The 17,466-nt window shown below is 42.1% G+C and overlaps 1 protein-coding gene across 2 annotated transcripts in view; it reads left to right on the top strand.

Annotated features, from left to right (window-relative positions):
- PRDM2 (PR/SET domain 2) overlaps window positions 1-17,466 on the top strand; it is an 84,230-nt gene that overhangs the window by 4,628 nt on the left and 62,136 nt on the right. The window contains exons 2-3 of one of the 2 annotated variants that reach the window (XM_075189924.1): window positions 10,539-10,609; window positions 15,297-15,414. In XM_075189924.1, coding sequence (XP_075046025.1) covers window positions 10,601-10,609; window positions 15,297-15,414 — 127 coding nt within the window. In that variant the 5' untranslated portion in view covers window positions 10,539-10,600. The remainder of the gene's footprint in view (window positions 1-10,538; window positions 10,610-15,296; window positions 15,415-17,466) is intronic. The other variant, XM_075189925.1, reaches the window with a different exon arrangement.

Genomic DNA, 17,466 nt, shown 5'->3' with positions numbered 1-17,466 from the left:
GTTAAAAGAAAGATGTAGTAGAAAATCAATGTTCCAGTTTACACAAGAGAACCCTTTATCTAGATCAAAATGTGCATATATTACCCTTATTACATGTCCATACCATATGAACCGATGCATACACAAGTTTATGCGTATTAAGTGTCAATCGTGTGATTATGCGACACTAATACGTAAAAGTGAAAAAGGTGTATAAATAAGCAGCCAATCGGTAGACGGAGCAGCCACATAATCCAGCAATAATATGGTATGGTGTCATGTGGATTAATATCGCACACATAGATGCAGGCTGGTCACACATTATATGTTAGTGATGTAAAATATTAACAAAACTATAATTTACTTCCACTAATAGAGAATTTATTTTTCCCAGCTGTTAGATTTTGCCAAGTAAATCAATAATTTAACGGGACATTCTGAAAACTGTTCAGTGGGTAACTGTGGAGAAAAACTGCTACATCAAAGCAACCAATATTTTATTTTTACTCTTTATTTTTTTTAGAAAAATAACACGATCTGATTGGATGTTAATGGAAAAGTGTGTTGTTTTGTGTTTTTTTTTATTTTTTTTATTTTCAGGTTTCATACATGTCCTCATTATGCTTAGGATCCATAAATAGCCTTAATTGCAAATACACATAGACTTCACACACAGGTTTCTTTATATATATCTATAATATAAATGTCTAGTGGCGTGTGTTAGTCTGTCTGTGTGTGAAAAAAAAACAACAAGCTGCAGCGCCACCTGCTGGGCAGAGTTATACACTGACCTATATATTTCTTGAAGGAGAAGTGACAGTTGGGAGTGGTTGGTGGTTGCCGGGGGTGACAGTTGGGAGTGGTTGGTGGTTGCCGGGGGTGACAGTGGGGAGTTTTTAACATCTTAAGTATCTTGATGTGACTAGAATGCATGAGTATCATGCACGGGTTACCCGACCTACTAAATTCTTAGTGTGTGTGGGAAAAAAAACTCAAAAAGGGATGAAATTTGGTATACTGACATTATTGACGAGTTGAGGGGTCAAACTCATTTTCGTGAGGTAATTTTACCTCATGAACACACATGTGTACAGTGGCGGATCCAGGGGGGTGCGATCGGGGCAATGCCCCCCCCCCCCCCAGCAGGGGTTTGCTGCCGACGGCTGCACAGTATGTGCAGGTCCGTTTGGCAGTGACAGTGTGCTGCCCGGCTGCTCTGATTGTGTTTAAAACACAGCAGCACACTGTCACTGCCAAACGGAGCTGCACATACTGCGAGGCCCCCGGCAGCCTCAGAAGTCGAAAAGGGGGCGGGGCCTAAATCGCCCACCCTAACATCCTTCTGGGGAACAAACATTTTCTAGATCCGCCCCTGCATGTGTAGCGGTGTGTGTGTGTGTTAGTGTGTGTGTGTGTGTGTTAGTGTGTGTGTGTGTGGGAAAAACTATTTTCTCAGAAAGGGCTCATCCGAATGACCTGAAATTTGGTATACTAACATTATTTGACCAAAAATTGCATGAGTATCATGCACGGGTTAACTTGTATGTATGTATGTATGTATGTGTGTGTGTATATATATATATATATATATATATATATATATATATATATATATATATATATATATATATATATATATATATATATATATATATATATATATATATAAAATAATAAAACTGGATGGGAAATTGGGAATGCTTTACTTTCTGCAATCCATGTTCATTATCCTTTACGATTACTGTGCATATTTTGTATCGGTCTATATAGGTAACAATGATCCCTATGTGAACTTTCCAACCTTTCTACACCCAGTAGTCTGGCGGGCTTTGTGGGCCCGCCTCCCCAGTAGTCTGGCGGGCTTTGTGGGCCCGCCTCCCCAGTTGTCCGGCGTGCCTTGTGGGCCCGCCTCCCCAGTAGTCTGGCGGGCTTTGTGGGCCCGCCTCCCCAGTAGTCTGGCGGGCTTTGTGGGCCCGCCTCCCCAGTTGTCCGGCATGCCTTGTGGGCCCGCCTCCCCAGTAGTCTGGCGGGCTTTGTGGGCCTGCCTCCCCAGTTGCCCGGCGGGCCTTGTGGGCCTCCCTAGAAACAGTAGTTAATAGCACTGCAGTTGTTTCTCCTATAGTGAAAGTTAGGCTACTTTCCAATAGCATCTGATGTTGCCATAATCACTTTCTGATAGGCTCCACCACTTTTGGGGTTTGAGTATTGGGACTATTGGGAGGTATGTATTTGCATGACGGTATCCTCTAATGGAGCAATGTTGTTCTGGGTGATCAAGCTCAAAGTGTAATTTTGCAGTCACCAGGTGATTGTGTGGCAGCGTTTCAAACCATATAAATTGCCAGGTCTGAACAGCATGTAAGAGTAAACTGAAGTTTAAAGGTTTGATTTTAGTTATTTATATTTTTACAGTTTGAAAATAACAGAAAACAAAAATGAAAATATTTCACAAGCGTATGCACACCATTCAAACCTATGGTTTTGAAACAAAATATAGCGACAAATCACTTGTTTAAATTAAATCCTCAACACCTCCTCTAAATGCTACAACTGTCACCTTTTCATCCAGCAATACATAATGTATTCCGTATATTTTTACGGAACTCTCTGTGGTTCATTTGTTAACCAGAATAAAATACGAGGCCAGATCTTTCCCATTTGTCCACAAAATGCAAACGCAGGTGAATGCCCCCATTTTAATGTTAGAAATGTGTTTGCACAGATGCTTTGCAGGTTTACAGTCCCTCTTAGGAATGTGCAAACTGTCAAAAGTAAAAACTATCAAAGTCCTGTTTAGTCACTCTTGATTTACCCCCTAATATATTTTTCAACTTCTACTCCATTCCCCTATCCCCATAACATACATATTTATTTTAAATTAGTGGTGATAGTAAGGAGAAATCAGGACTGTTTTTTTTTTATTACATGTATTACAATTGTACATGTTGGCATATAGGCTACAATGGTTTATATGAGAATAAAATGCTTCTTTCTTTTAAATAATTGTTTTTTTGCCTAGTGTAAATGGTGACACAGTGAAAGTTATGAACAGTCCCTGATCTGCACCATATTGTGGACACCCACTAAACCTGTAAATGCACAGTGTTCACCCTTTGAAGTCCTTAGTCTGCAGGTTGCAGCATTTTTGAGGCTAGCCCATATTGTGCAAGGCACACCTGATCAGCCAATGTTCTCCCATCAGAGGGAGCAAAAGTCTACTGCCCCTGAAGCATCACGCTCCAAGTCATGAATGTTCTCCTAAAACTGGAAGACAAAGGTACATGATGTCACTAAAGAAGAAGAAAACTAAATTTGGACTTCATCTCGGCAGTCGCCAATGTTTGTAAATTACCTTTTGCTGTGCATTATCCCAGCACATTTTTGTCTCCAAGTTTAAGGGTATATTTACTAAACTGCGGGTTCTAGCTATCATTTATTTAGTACATTCTACAAAATGACAGCTAGAATCTGATTGGTTGCTATAGGCAACATCTCCACTTTTTCAAACCCGCAGTTTAGTAAATATACCCCTAGTGTGCTATTGTTCACAGATCACACTTACAGGCCCAAAAATACTTAATCGGGTTGATAATTGTATATGGGCCGTCTGCCTTGTTAACAATTGCTACCCTAGTGTTATACATGTATATGGCCAAATCGAACTGAGATCCAGCTGCTCGATGGTCACGTAGAGCTGCTGGATTGGCCAGTGTATGGACATCTTTAGATAGCCAAAATTGTGCCTGCTGACAGTTTTAGTAAGGTAGTTCTGTACAAAAATTAAATGGGTAACAGTTGGAAATAACAGAAAAAAATAATGAAAATATTCCACCCAAGTATGCACACCATTCAAACCTATGGTTTTGAAACAAAATATAGTGACAAATCATTTTTTTAAATTAAATTCTCAACACCTCTTTTCCTCTAAATGCTACAACTGTCACTTTGTCATTCAGCAATAGATAATGTGTAGGTATTATTCCTGGCTATTGTCAGTGGTTGTTAAGCTATTTATTTCTTTAGTAAATTCCCAGTTGCCGTGGACTGCGTCTGCTAAATTGACAGTAGATAGAGGCTCTCGCTAGTGTTATTTTTTTGGACAGGGTGCAGGTGTCGAACAGGCATCTATCGGCCTCATAGCAACATTTGGTAGCGATGTCACTCTAACCTCAAAGGCTGCCACTCAGTACAGCAAAGCTGGGGAGTTTTCTGGGCCTGCATCGACTCAGAAGGGTGCTACACTCTAATACAGTGGTGGGTCTGGGGAAAGCAAGGAGGCAGGGGCCTTGGAGCTGTCAATGCTGCTTCACCCCAGTATTTTTCACATAATTTAGAGTCTGTCAGCATCTGACCATTTCAGTCAGGGTTCTGTTCTTCTTTTCAGCTACTCCGTTTTGTTCTGGTGATTGTGAAACTGTGTTTTGATGCCATGTTGTCTTAAGTTCTCTATTTTATGTCTATTAAATTAACATCCGTGTCACTTTGAAATATGAGTGATATCGGGCAGCACGGTGGCTCAGTGGTTAGCACTTCTGCCTTACAGCACTGGGGTTATGAGTTCAATTCCTGACCATGGCCTTATCTGTGTGGAGTTTGAAACTAGAAACTAGGGACAACTGGACATGCAGGAGGTGATAACAAAAAGGTTCTTGACTGGGGCTCATAGGAAAAACTCAGAAATTCTGTATTTAGTCCAATACTTCATCTTTGTTCTTCATTATATAAGTGACTTGAATGGTCTTCTGTAAAAGACACTATGTATCTGTGGCCTTCTAGTGTGATTCTATGAAAGTACCCACACAACTCGGTGTGAGATTGTGTTCTTGAGAATCTACCCTTATTTTTGGAATTGTTACTTGTGTGGTTTTAGTTTTTATGCAACATTTGCACCTAATAATTGCTGGAAAAGTTGATAATAGGAGATCCTTAGTCAGGTCTCCCTTTTACAGTTCCTGTATGCTTTTGTGGGTGTCTGTGCCACATGTGAATACAATTATTGTCTGTGTGTGTTTAGTCTTACCTGTTCATTTGCAGTGTTGATACGATGCAGGTATTCATTTTCACTATTACCCTTTATCCGTCCAGGATAATACACTAATCACCTTGGAATTTGATGACTAGTCCTTTAGCCCAGTGGTTCCCAAACTTTTGCAGTTCGTGGCACCCTTTAGAGTCTCTATAATTTTTTCAAGGCACCCCTCCAAAATAATTACTGAGCAGTCCTGTTTTAGAAGTAGTTGGGTCAAAAAATTGTAATAAGTATTTAGGTCAGGACAGAAATACTTATTTAGCTGTATGCAAAAATGCCCCCTCTGCATCCAGACACTCTGCGCCCTCTGCCCCCAGACACTCTGCCCTCTCTCACGCTGTCCCCCTCCTCTGCCACGCTGTCCCCCCTCCTCTACCCTCTCCCACGCTGTGTCCCCCCTCCACTGCCCCTCTCACGCTGTGTCCCCCCTCCACTGCCCCTCTCACGCTGTGTCCCCCCTCCACTGCCCCTCTCACGCTGTGTCCCCCCTCCACTGCCCCTCTCACGCTGTGTCCCCCCTCCACTGCCCCTCTCACGCTGTGTCCCCCCTCCACTGCCCCCCTCTGCCGCGCACCAGTCCTAGAAAAAACAAACAACACAAAAACTTACCAATCCGCGCAGCGCCGGGACCCAGCATCCTCCTCTCTCACGCAGCTGTCACTGCGTAAGAGAGGTGGATGCTGGGTCCCGGCAACGCGCAGATTGGTAAGTTTTTGTGTTGTTTGTTTTTTTCTATGTCTGGCCCGCGGCACCCCTGTGACAGCGCCGCGGCACCCCTGGGAGCCGCAGCGCACACTTTGGGAACCGCCGCTTTAGCCACCCCCCCAACTGCCTTACGGACAATTGTCCGCCTTTTAACCTAGCAAACAACATTTAGCAAATCCTTTCCTGATACTGCCAGATTGTCCCTCTTTGTATTGGCGCACATTAGTAGACCGTGCCCAGGTCCTTTGGTGGCGATACTACTTCCATCTGCAAGACAGATTGTGTCTTTGTGATGAAGGTCACGTTCTAGGAAAAAGTTTATATCATTCATTGTGTGAATCCTAAACTTATGCACCAACTACGGGACTGACCTACTGTTGCTTTAAAAGTTCTACTCCACAGATTAGTGCATACGTCAGTAAGTGTGGCTTTGGATTTCTGCTAGGAAATTTTCTCTGTTTTCCATGTTGAGCAATCTTTCTTCAAGTGTCTGTTTCCTGCATCTAAAACATGCTCTAGTTTCCTTATTGTGTGACTTTATATCCTTAGTTTTAAGGCCATCTCGTTGTCACTTTCCATGTTGTCATGTTTGAGTTCCTTTTTACGCTTGTGTTCAGCTATAGGCCAGTTTTTCACAAAGGTTAATTCTGCTTCACGGCTTTAATCAGTGCGCTGTATGTGTCGGGTAGACTGTACAGAAGCTACCACGTGGCTATTGCTTTATGTCCTCGCTGATTGATCGGAGTTGCGTTACTGTCTCTACATTCTATTTATATGCTCCTGCATATCTTTTTTTTTACTTTCTCAAGTCTCATTTGGTATATTCAGCAGAAATAACTTACTGTTTAGACTGTACAGTTCATGCAGCTTCTGTAATGCATCCCATGTGTCCTTTACTGTAGTCTTATGTGAATAAATTGGTCAATTTCAACTAATACACTTAGGGTGACTTGTTCCTGTCTGTTTATCTTATCCTGTTCTTGGTTATTAACCTCTGGTCTGTCTGTAGTAATAACCTCCCACATGTCTTCTCTGAATAGCAACATCTCAACCTTAAAGTTCCACAGCTGAAAATTGTTGTCATTCCATTGAGCCATGCTAGTTTAAGCTCTGCGCTGCTGGTTATCTTAATTTATTTTCTTTTCTTCCTTCCCTTTTGATTATAAAGTGTGTTTCTCGCATAGAGTTTGCAGATTGCTTGTATTCTTCTGTTATGTAGTATCTGGGCCTATAACTAGTAGCAGATTATGATTCTCTGTTCAAGCATCAAAACGCAAGGAACGATTGTGGGAAAAAAGGTTACTGTGACCAATACAGGTATAAACTCACAACATGGGTAATTGACTAGAAGAGATAGATGAGGATATACTATCACAAATAAAGAACGACTACATAGTGACAACCTGAGATACAGCGCCACCTACTGTCCCTACAGTTTTGTCACTCAAGTAATATTACAGGTTTGTTATAGTCGATCAAAGAAGACCAAATCTTCCTTTATAATAATATTCTAGAACCATCTTAGTAACTAGACTGAAACAGCACATTTAAAGAAATTAGATCCTAATTGAGAACCACAGAAACCAAATTTCAACCTCACTTAGTGAATAAATTCATGACCTGGAGAGAACAAGAAAGAGGGTATCTGCTGTAGAGCTGTCCTCAAGATAATCCTTAAAGGAAACACTGACTCACGACAAAGCCACTGACTACCCATTTGCCAACACAACTGTTTTTGAAAGTGCTTCTCCTTTCTAGGTTAAACATTTAAATAGAAGCCAAAGAAATTTGGCAAAGAAATTAACATGTAAATTATACACCGTAAGGAAACCTCAAAGGATGGAGAACAAAAACGTAATTTCTTAATGCATGAGTTCTAATGGAACCGTCAGACTAGAAGCTTGTGCTAACGATGTCCTGCAATAAACCTATTGAGAACCAATTTTGCAGATCTTCCTGCCGCATACACTAATGTTTCCAATGGACTCCTTATATGACCATTATGAGAGGTCTCTCCTCCCTACCCCTTCAAAAAACTGCAATGGATTGTTATTGTAGGATCAGTAGGGCTTTGCCCCTAGTCGGTAGTTTGGCAGATAGGCAACTTCACTCATGGTAAACACCTTAGAGGTCTACCAACCGGTCTTCTCTGATGGCAGTGACCATTCTCTGGCATGGACAACAGGGGCTTAATCTTGTCTCTTTCCAAAATAATCTCAATACAACTCCACTCAGTCTGCCACTTCACAATGTCATTGGTGGGTGGAGCTGTATTCAGACCTCAACGGGCGCCATCTTTGCTGTTAAAAAGTTGTCGTCATTTCTGTCGTCTCTCTGTACCAAACACAAATGAGCCACACTGTTTTTACCAGGTAGTGCCATGTTGGGTGCCTATGAAAGCCCCTATTCTGGGCATAGGGTCTAGAGGGTAAGAGCACCTCACTGTAGCATTAGTTAAGTGCTGCTATAAGAGTACTTGGATTGTATTTGGCTGCAGAGGGTAATAAAAAGTAAAAGTCATTTTGATAGAGTATTAAATGATTTATTGAACGCTGAACTATGAAAGTTGGGTGCAGGGTCCCCAGGTTACTTCAACCATGATCTTCTCGTACAGCCATGGGATGGAAAACAGATAAACTTGGCTTCTAATGTATGTGTGAGACCTTTTAATTCTTGTAGGAGTAGATAAGTGCTATAGCAATCCAGAAGCTAGTGTAGATGCCAACTGGCTCTTACCCAGGACTCCAGAGTTTACAAATGACCGAGCAGAATATGGTCTTCTCTCAGGCTATAAAATTAATTTTACCAAATCAGAGGCCATGCTCCTGCACGCTTCCCCTCCCCTCCGTGCCACCCTACAGGCTAATTTTGCTATGCGCTGGCAGACGAACAAGATCAAGTATCTTATCACCTCTTCCTATGACCGATTATATAGAGAAAATTTTTCTCCCCTCCTAATTAAAATAAAAAAAGACCTAGAAGTATGGAGGAGCTATATTATATCGTGGCTGGGGAGGATCATTGCTGGTAAGATTAATCTGATCCCCAAACTTCTCTACCTCTTGCAGACTCTACCGGTGAAGGTGCCGGATTCTGTGTTTCGGGACTTACATTCTTCTTTCCTCAAATTTGTCTGGTGTGGCAAGCCCCCTAGAGTCTCAGTAGCAGTACTTAAACAGCCCAGGGCCCAGGGAGGAAGAGGCTTTCCAGATGTTGAACACTATTACTTGGCGGCTCATCTGACCCTAGTCGCAGTTACTTATGTCCCTTACCGGACTGTAGCATGGGTGGACTTGGAAACCCACTTTGTGGGAGTCCCTTCCTTGTCATCCCTATGGGGCCTCTCCAGACTGGAATCTTTTCGCCCGCTTTTCTTTGAGTACTTCCAGGTCCGACACTTCGTTATGTCCTTGCCCGCCTCTGACACTCTTCGGCCCCTCACTCCCTTTGAGTACATGTGTTTGCATTCCCCACTCACCAAAGGGATGGTGATGAGGATTTATAACTGGCTAATAGAGATATCCTTTGACACCCCAGGACGCCATGAACTTGAATGGGAGAGAGATCTGGGACCCCCTCCGGATGAGTCTTGCTGGGAGGAGGTCAGAGAGGGGATTGCCAATTGCTCAATATCCACACTTATTAAAGAAACTGCATACAAGCTGTACTATAGGTGGTACTATACCCCAGATAGGCTGTCTAGAATGTTTCCCACAAATGACAGAGCAACTAGTCAGACCTCCATATGGATCTTCCTACCAGAGTTGTGCAAAGGCTGTCTATACAATTTTCTTCTTGGATCTCCCTTGACACCAAGATTTGTATAAACTGCTCACAGATACCACTAGAGCTAATAGTGTTAGATCCCCTCACGCTTAATGGTGTCCCAAATTTGAAAAAATAAATGGGGGAAAGAAAAGGTATAGTTGCAGGCTATCCCTCACTTCCAGGAACATCACAGGTTTGAAAGCATACTTGCCCAATCTCCCAGAATGGCTGGGGGGGGACTCCCCAAAGGCTTAGCCACTCTCCTGGATCCCACCAAATCTTCTGCAAAGTGGGCAGAGCTGTGATGACACAATTCGCTGTAAATGATGGTGAGAATTGTGGCTTTGCGCAGCAGGGGTGGATTGTGATGACACATTGCAAAATCAAACAATACGCACTTGCCCCTTGTTTCAAGGATTTGTCCCTATAACCAAATGCACCATGACATATGTTAAGTATTATTTGCAATGCAAAAAGTACAATATTACAAAAATTGAGGAAATATAACATAGATTCCAGTGATCCACTTTCCGTCGAGCAGTGTCGTGTTTAATCTGCATAAATGCACTGGCTCAGCAGCAGAGTGAATATTTTAATATATTGGCAGCTATGAGAGTGTAAAAAAAAAAAAAGTTATTTTCTTCCCTAACCCTTTCCCACTTTGCCTAACATTTGTCCTCCCTGCCACCTTGCGTGAAATGGGTCCTCCCTGCCACCTTGCGTGAAATGGGTCCTCCCTGCCACCTTGCGTGAAATGGGTCCTCCCTGCCACCTTGCGTGAAATGGGTCCTCCCTGCCACCTTGCGTGAAATGGGTCCTCCCTGCCACCTTGCGTGATTGGGATAAGAGGGGCAGCCGTTTTGTCCTTTTTGCCCTCTTTTGCTGTAGAAAGACTCTGCAAGGGTGGAAAAAACACTACACTGTCCCAGACCTTATACAAGTATATATTAAGGGGAAGTTTAATGTATTATTGTGAAGTTGCATTATTTTTACAAGCTAAAAGTAGTGAATCTCGAGTTTACAGGGTTTATTTATTTTTATTTTTTTTATCTTCCAGGGTACATGTAAGCAGAGTGTATTTGTGATGTGCATCTTTGTACAAGCCATCAACACTTCAAAATGAATCAGGTGAGTGTAAGAACGGCCATGTGTAAGATCTATCCTTCGTAAATGTTCTGCTGACAGCAAGGTATTGCCTATGGAGTATAAGAGCACCTGCACATTAAAAGTAAATTAAAAGGAAAACAGGAAAAGTGTAGAAGTTTGTTTTTCCTCTATTGGGACTTGCACCTCCAGAACTGCAAACGGGAGCATGGATGGCTCCACTGAGGACACTATTTGTTACAGTGGTGCAGTAAATGCTGGGCCTGGCTTCTGGGCCTTCTCCTTGGTGTGACATATTTATTTCCAGGTTCTGAGGTCATAGGTGTGACATCACTTCTAATTCAGAGAACATAGACCAGCCTAGCTCATAAAACAGCACAACGAATCCTCAGTACTTATTACTGTTCCCTGCACCCTTCAGGAGTACGGTCTATAGAATATTCTGCTGTTATGGAGTCTGAGCCCACCCCCAAAAAGCTCAAGAGCACCCAGTCCAGGTAAGCTCGTTACATAGATAGGAAGAGAAGCAGCAAGTCCCATCACTGTGTTTGCGGAGCATTTGACAAAACTTTATCTGAGTATTGTGATTGGGCTTTCTTGCAGACACTTCTTCAGCCCAAAAGGCTCACTGGTCAGCCCCCTGATGAGTTTGCGGAATTAGTTTCTGGAATGATGAAAGCAATGAAGGACAAATTGGCACAAAGAAGGATTTATATGTCATGCACAGGCTTAAGAGATACACACCACAGGCAAGTGTGTATCTGGAGGATGTTAGGCCTGGTACGTCTGCCTGGAGGTCATTAGGTTCTCTCAGTGATCTCGAAGGCTCATCTGACAGTGTGTCAGGGCAAATTGGAGAAGATCCCATGTCATTTAACATTGAAGTTGTGAATGTCCTCCTCACACATATTAATAGAACCATTGGGATTGAGTATACATCACTTCCTTCCTCTCTCCCAAGATTTTTTTGAGGGTCATTAGCATAAAAGCAGAGAGTTCCAAGTGCACAGGGTTAAAGATCTCATTAATAAAGAATGAGAACAGCTGGACAGATGTCGGCCTAATCACAAGAGACTTTATTGTATGTATCCTTTTCAGGATAAAGAGGCTTCACAGTGAGGTTATATGCCTAAAATTGATGGTCATTAGGGAACAGAGGACCACTGAAAGACCCCATGGATGGGACAATTTCTTGGGTACTATGGTCAAGTCTGGTGTGGCTGTGGCCTCGGTTTCCAGGTACGAGCTGATACCCTGTATAAGGCTGTACAATATAAAATTAACGGCTACTCAAAACCATTGATAGTATAAGAAAAGGAAGGGATTGACTTCCCATGTGAGGTTTCACTAGTCACGATCACCCATTTTGCCAGAAGCATGACTATGGATGAACCTCCTTGGCACAGGGGCTCAGGCAATAGCAGACGATCTTTGTAAAACAGCAGGGTGGTCATCCATTCACACCTTTACCAGACATTTTCTTCTGGGCATGACATCTGCTGAATTTTGGAAGAAAAGTCTTCAAGAAGTTATTCAATAAAAAAATGTGTCCCTTGGCACTGTCCATGTTGATGTTGCTTGAGCACGGTCTCATTTTCATGTATTGCTTGGGTGCGTCCTTGCATGGCTGCCATGGAGTTAGTAAGGTACTTTCATTTCCTTGAGGTACTCCATGGCAGTCCAATATTCCCACCCATATTGCCTGTTTATATGTTTCAGGTACAGCTTGGGAAGTTACTCAAAGACAACATGGGAGAGAATGTTGGTGCCGCCACGGAATTACTGTGAATACAAAAATTTTTTTTGCTTCTCCCCAATGAAGGCAACTTTACAAAATTAAGAGTACCTTCATGTTTGCTATATCAAAAGTTGTATACCTAATATTGTGCAATAAATGTCCCACAGGGTGGCTCCATCATCATCATCATTTATTTATATAGCGCCACTGATTCCGCAGCGCTGTACAGAGAACTCACATCAGTCCCTGCCCCATTGGGGCTTACAGTCTAAATTCCATAACACACACAGAGACAGACACTCAGACTAGGGTCAATTTGTTAGCAGCCAATTAACCTAATAGTATGTTTTTGGAGTGTGGGAGGAAACTGGAGCACTCGGAGGAAACCCATACAAACTCCACACAGATAAGGCCATGGTCGGGAATCAAACTCATGACCCGGGTTATGTGAGGCAGAAGTGCTAACCACTTAGCCACCGTGCTGCCCTATGTGGGAGAAATGGGGCAGAAACTGAAAACAATGATGGATCTTGATCCACCGGAAATTTAAAATAATAATAAAAAGAAAAGTGTAAGAAACTACACAAATTGCTCCGTTTTGTTTTCTTATTCTGCTGTAAGACTTCAATCATACGGCCGGTAGTGTCAATGGCCACTTCGCTAATCACTAGCTGTTTCCAGGATTCTGTTCTGGCTGCTTTTGATTCGCTGGTAGTGAGGCGAGTCCCAAATTACCAGTCCTGTGCACCTCTGTTCATGTCTCTTCATTTCAATGCAGTTTCTAATTTAAGTTAATGGACCATAGGAATGAATGTGCCATTGATATGAATGAGAAAAGTATATGACAGCAGTGGTTGAACTGCTTGTGTTAACCTATAGTGGGTGTGTACACAATGCTATCCCATAGAGCTCTTTGGGCTTTTTCAAATACAGTAACCTTCTTTTAACACACTGGCATGGAACAAGCTGCATTGCGGTATTTTTTTTTTTTTTGCTGTTGTTGTTGTGGGCAGCAGCTAACACAAGTAGAAACGCACATTGGCATGGTTGTATAGAGTAGAGTAGAGTGAGTGTTATTTTACATGTATCTTCATGTTTTATATTTTGGGTCAGATAGTCAAGCGAAGCCTTTAAGCGCCAATGGGTATTCAGCCTAGGGGCTAGATTTACTAAGCTGCAGGTTTGAAAAAGTGGGGATGTTGCCTATAGCAACCAATCAGATTCTAGCTATCATTTTGTAGAAGGTACTAAATAAATGAAAGCTAGAATCTGATTGGTTGCTATAGGCAACATCCCCACTTTTTCAAACCCGCAGCTTAGTAAATCTAGCCCTTAGTGTCTTTTTGATTTGACTTGTTAATGTACAGTGTAAAACTGTGATTGTAAACCAGACAAGTGATTAACTGCTACAAAGACAGGGTTCTGGTCTTTTGCTCTCCTGTATTTACTTGATAATAAAATAATCAAAGATTCATTCAGAAGTTAATTTGACCCTGCTCTAAATGTGGGTGTGGAATGTACATTGATATTTTAAAAACAGGAATATTCTTTTTAATTGGCAAAACTGAGAGCCCCTTATAGTCGCATGTTCTTGAAAATCAGTTCCTCACTTTCTTTCTCTCACTGCAAGGATAATGTGAAACAGTTTTAGTTGCCTATTTAGAATGTTTCTTTTACTAATCAGTGTACGCTGGCACCGATAAGGAACTGGTTTTGGCAATACTGACCCTCTTGAAAGAAGCCCTTTCCGATGACTTTCACTCAGCGATAAATTCTCCAGGCAGCATTAATCTGATTTTGGATGATTTTCCGCCAAGCAACCATATGCCATGATATTCCAACGCATGATGGGTTAAGACAGCTTAACATGCAGATAAAATCTGAAACGCTGTTCCGCTCTCTAGTCACATCTTCCCCCAGCATGCAACACTTTCACAGTCTTTTTGGTGTGACCTCATCTACAGTTGATTTGTATGTTATGTTGCACGAGCGAATCATGGCTTAAGACCGCTGGTGTGAAAATTGCAGTGTTCTAAAATCCCCCTCTAAGACTGATTTTAAAGTGTTTTATTTTTCACTATTTAAAGCCAAGTAAGCATTTGTACTGCTTTCCATAGCCATTTTGGCACTTGGGGAAGTGCAGACTTTGGGGCTGTGATTTGTAAAGATCACAGCTGTGCAAGTAAGATTGTCAGGAATATCACTCAAGACTTCATTGTAAGGGGCCAAAATATCTGACCCACATCTAGAGTTTAACTGAAAACATAAGGGCATTCTAGAATTTTGCACACCTCTATGATGCCACACATCCTATAAAAAAAGCTACAGTGTACTGTTTATGTGTATAGATCAGTGGATCCCAAACTTTCTCAGTTCGAGGCACCCCTAGAGCCTCAATAATTTATTCAAGGCACCCCTAAGCCAAAATAATTACCAAGTACCCCCCCACGCCTTGCTTACCACCGGCCCTGGCCGTGGCACCCCTGTGAGATCGCTGTGGCGCCCCAGGGAGCCGTGGCACACAGTTTGGGAACCACTGGTATAGATACTGGTTAGTGACTAATAATCAGAGAGTGTTAGTGGGAGGGACACTAATGAAAACTGATGCACAAAAAAATCTCCCATGTGCCAGGAGTAAACCGCTGGCAGAAATTAAGTTGGGACAAGCATGTTAATAAACCGTGAGGGCAACGGGAGATATTGCTATCATTGCATTACACTCTGTATACATCGAGAAGACTGGTGATGGCAGTAGCCCTCTAGTCAGTTCTCTTGACACGAGTGGTCTTCTCCTGGGACAGTAGAATTTAAGCTCTCTAGGTACATCATTTTCATGTGAATCAATGAGGTTTACATTGCACTGTAACAAAAACATTTAATTGTTTGCAAACAGCTGGTTTGGATACATTTAGCATGGGGTGATGATGTTTGTGCCTCACACTGTTAATCCTTCTGTTGTGTTCATACTTGTAGGATGCAGTGAAATGTTCACAAGCCGCTGAGGTATTGGCTGATGTGCCTGAGCATGTTCTTAGGGGGCTTCCTGAGGAAGTGATGCTTTACCCCTCTGCTGTGGATACGTTGCGACTGGGTAAGTGACTTTTAGTGGTACTAAATAAGTCATCCTAATTCATGGCAATTGTGTGTGGCACTATATTTTTTTTTTTTACAAACAAAATATTAATTTCTCCCTCACCCAACATTTTGTTTGAACCCTTTTTGTTTCTGTACTGGGTAAAACTAAATGCACGGCCGTAATACTGATGGACGCGTTCCAGCTCAAGCGCTGCACGGATGTAATTCATTGACCCAATACTTCAAAACACCCAATGTGTGATTTGACGTGTCGGGAATAGCTGTGCTGTTTATTCCAGTGCGCTGGCTGGGATGGTTTAGTGACCTGTCAAAGTCCTGTCATTTATGAATAAGCCCAGATGGTTGCAGTCTGCATTTTAAAAGGCTAGGAAGTGGAAAATAAAATAAAAGCATTGCTGTACTTCAGGACAAGTAGAAGATGAAGACTCTATGATGATGATGAGCCTTTACTACTTGTATACTAATATTCTACAAATTAATGATTGGCCTGATGCGGAATGTTGGATTTATTTATACTATACTAGAAGTTAGAATGTTGTTCTCGAAGTTATTGGTTGATGTCTTCTTTAAATGTTCTTATGTATTTTATTCCCAGCCGTTTGTTTTATGGAAATATATGTTCTAGAAGCAATATTGTTTATTGTAATTGCCTTGTTTACAAATGATTACTCGAACGTCAGGATTGTAATTTGCAAAGTGACGGTGTTATTTGTCCAATCACACTAAATGACCTGACTCCGCTCTGCTGCATTTAAATGACCCACGTCTTAACTGTGCAGAAAGCTCTGCTGTACTTAAATGACCTGAGTCCAGGCTGTTGTTCCACCCACCTCCTGCTGTCTCTTTTTTCTTTTCCATTGTGCCAGACAGGATCTTTGTTGGGAGAGGGGGTGAGGGCAGAACGGTGCCCACACATAATCCGTTATTTCCCCCCTCTTACAGAGATGTACAGAGGGGTGCGTTACCACTGGTGGGCAGATATTGAAATGAATATTCATTACCGACCAGGCACTTTTGTGATCAAAGTGATGATGCTCCTGTTAGAAGCCACTAATACTTTGGTGGGGCTCCCACCTTGAAACACTCGTATTTCACCTGAAACACCCACTACTAGACAGTAGTGTCTCATGAGTCGCTTCTTGCAACTAATGGGGACCTCTAGTGGCTAGTCTGCATAGCAATTTGTGAGTGCAAGAGGCGAGAAGGCCCCAATGCGTGCTTAGAAATTACAGCGTACTCCTAATTGGTAGAGTGGCGTTGCCTGCCATCCAATCAGAACGATGCTAACAGTTCTAAATGTCTACACCCTACTTATGAGCCTCCTGCTACTTATTTTCAGAGGCTGTGACTGCTCGGGGTCATAAATTATTGTAAGTAGTGAGACCCAGTTGCATTGAACAGATATGGACCCCACTGAAGTACTAGCGTGGGAATGAGGGAGGTTTTAAAATGACTGAATGTGGACAATTACGCTGATGCAGAGGGTATGCATTTCTTAGTAAATCACTGGGGTATTAGTAAATGATTTTATTGTATTACATTGTGGAAGAATTGGGTGGTACAAAATAAAGTAACCTGGCCACCCACTTGTATTTTTGTCTTTTAAGGAAATATTGCATTTCTGTACAAACACATCATTAAACAACTGATCTACAATGTTGCATTCAAGAAATTTTAATTCCGGTCATCGGATTGTAAATTAAAAAAAAAAAAAGAATGCTTCATACATATTACAATTTTGATCTGACTGAGCAGAAACACATTTGCAGTCCATGCACAATGTAGAAGGCTTTAGGAATGGTCAGAGGTTAATAGTACAATTACAACCCAAACACACTTCAGTCTGATTCTTTTTGATTTAAACCAGGCCTGTCCGACCTGCGGCCCTCCAGATGTTGTGAAACTAAAAGACCCAGCATGCCCTTCCAGCTATCAACAGGTTGTCTATTGGCAAAGCATGGGGCGTGTAGTTTCACAACACCTGGAGGGCCGCAGGTTGGACAGGCCTGATTTAAACAATTCCAATTAAAATTAACTAATGTTCAAT

The sequence above is a fragment of the Mixophyes fleayi genome, chromosome 11 (genome assembly GCF_038048845.1).
Source record: "Mixophyes fleayi isolate aMixFle1 chromosome 11, aMixFle1.hap1, whole genome shotgun sequence".
Taxonomy (NCBI): domain Eukaryota; kingdom Metazoa; phylum Chordata; class Amphibia; order Anura; family Limnodynastidae; genus Mixophyes; species Mixophyes fleayi.
This window is presented reverse-complemented; position numbering and strand designations above follow the sequence as displayed.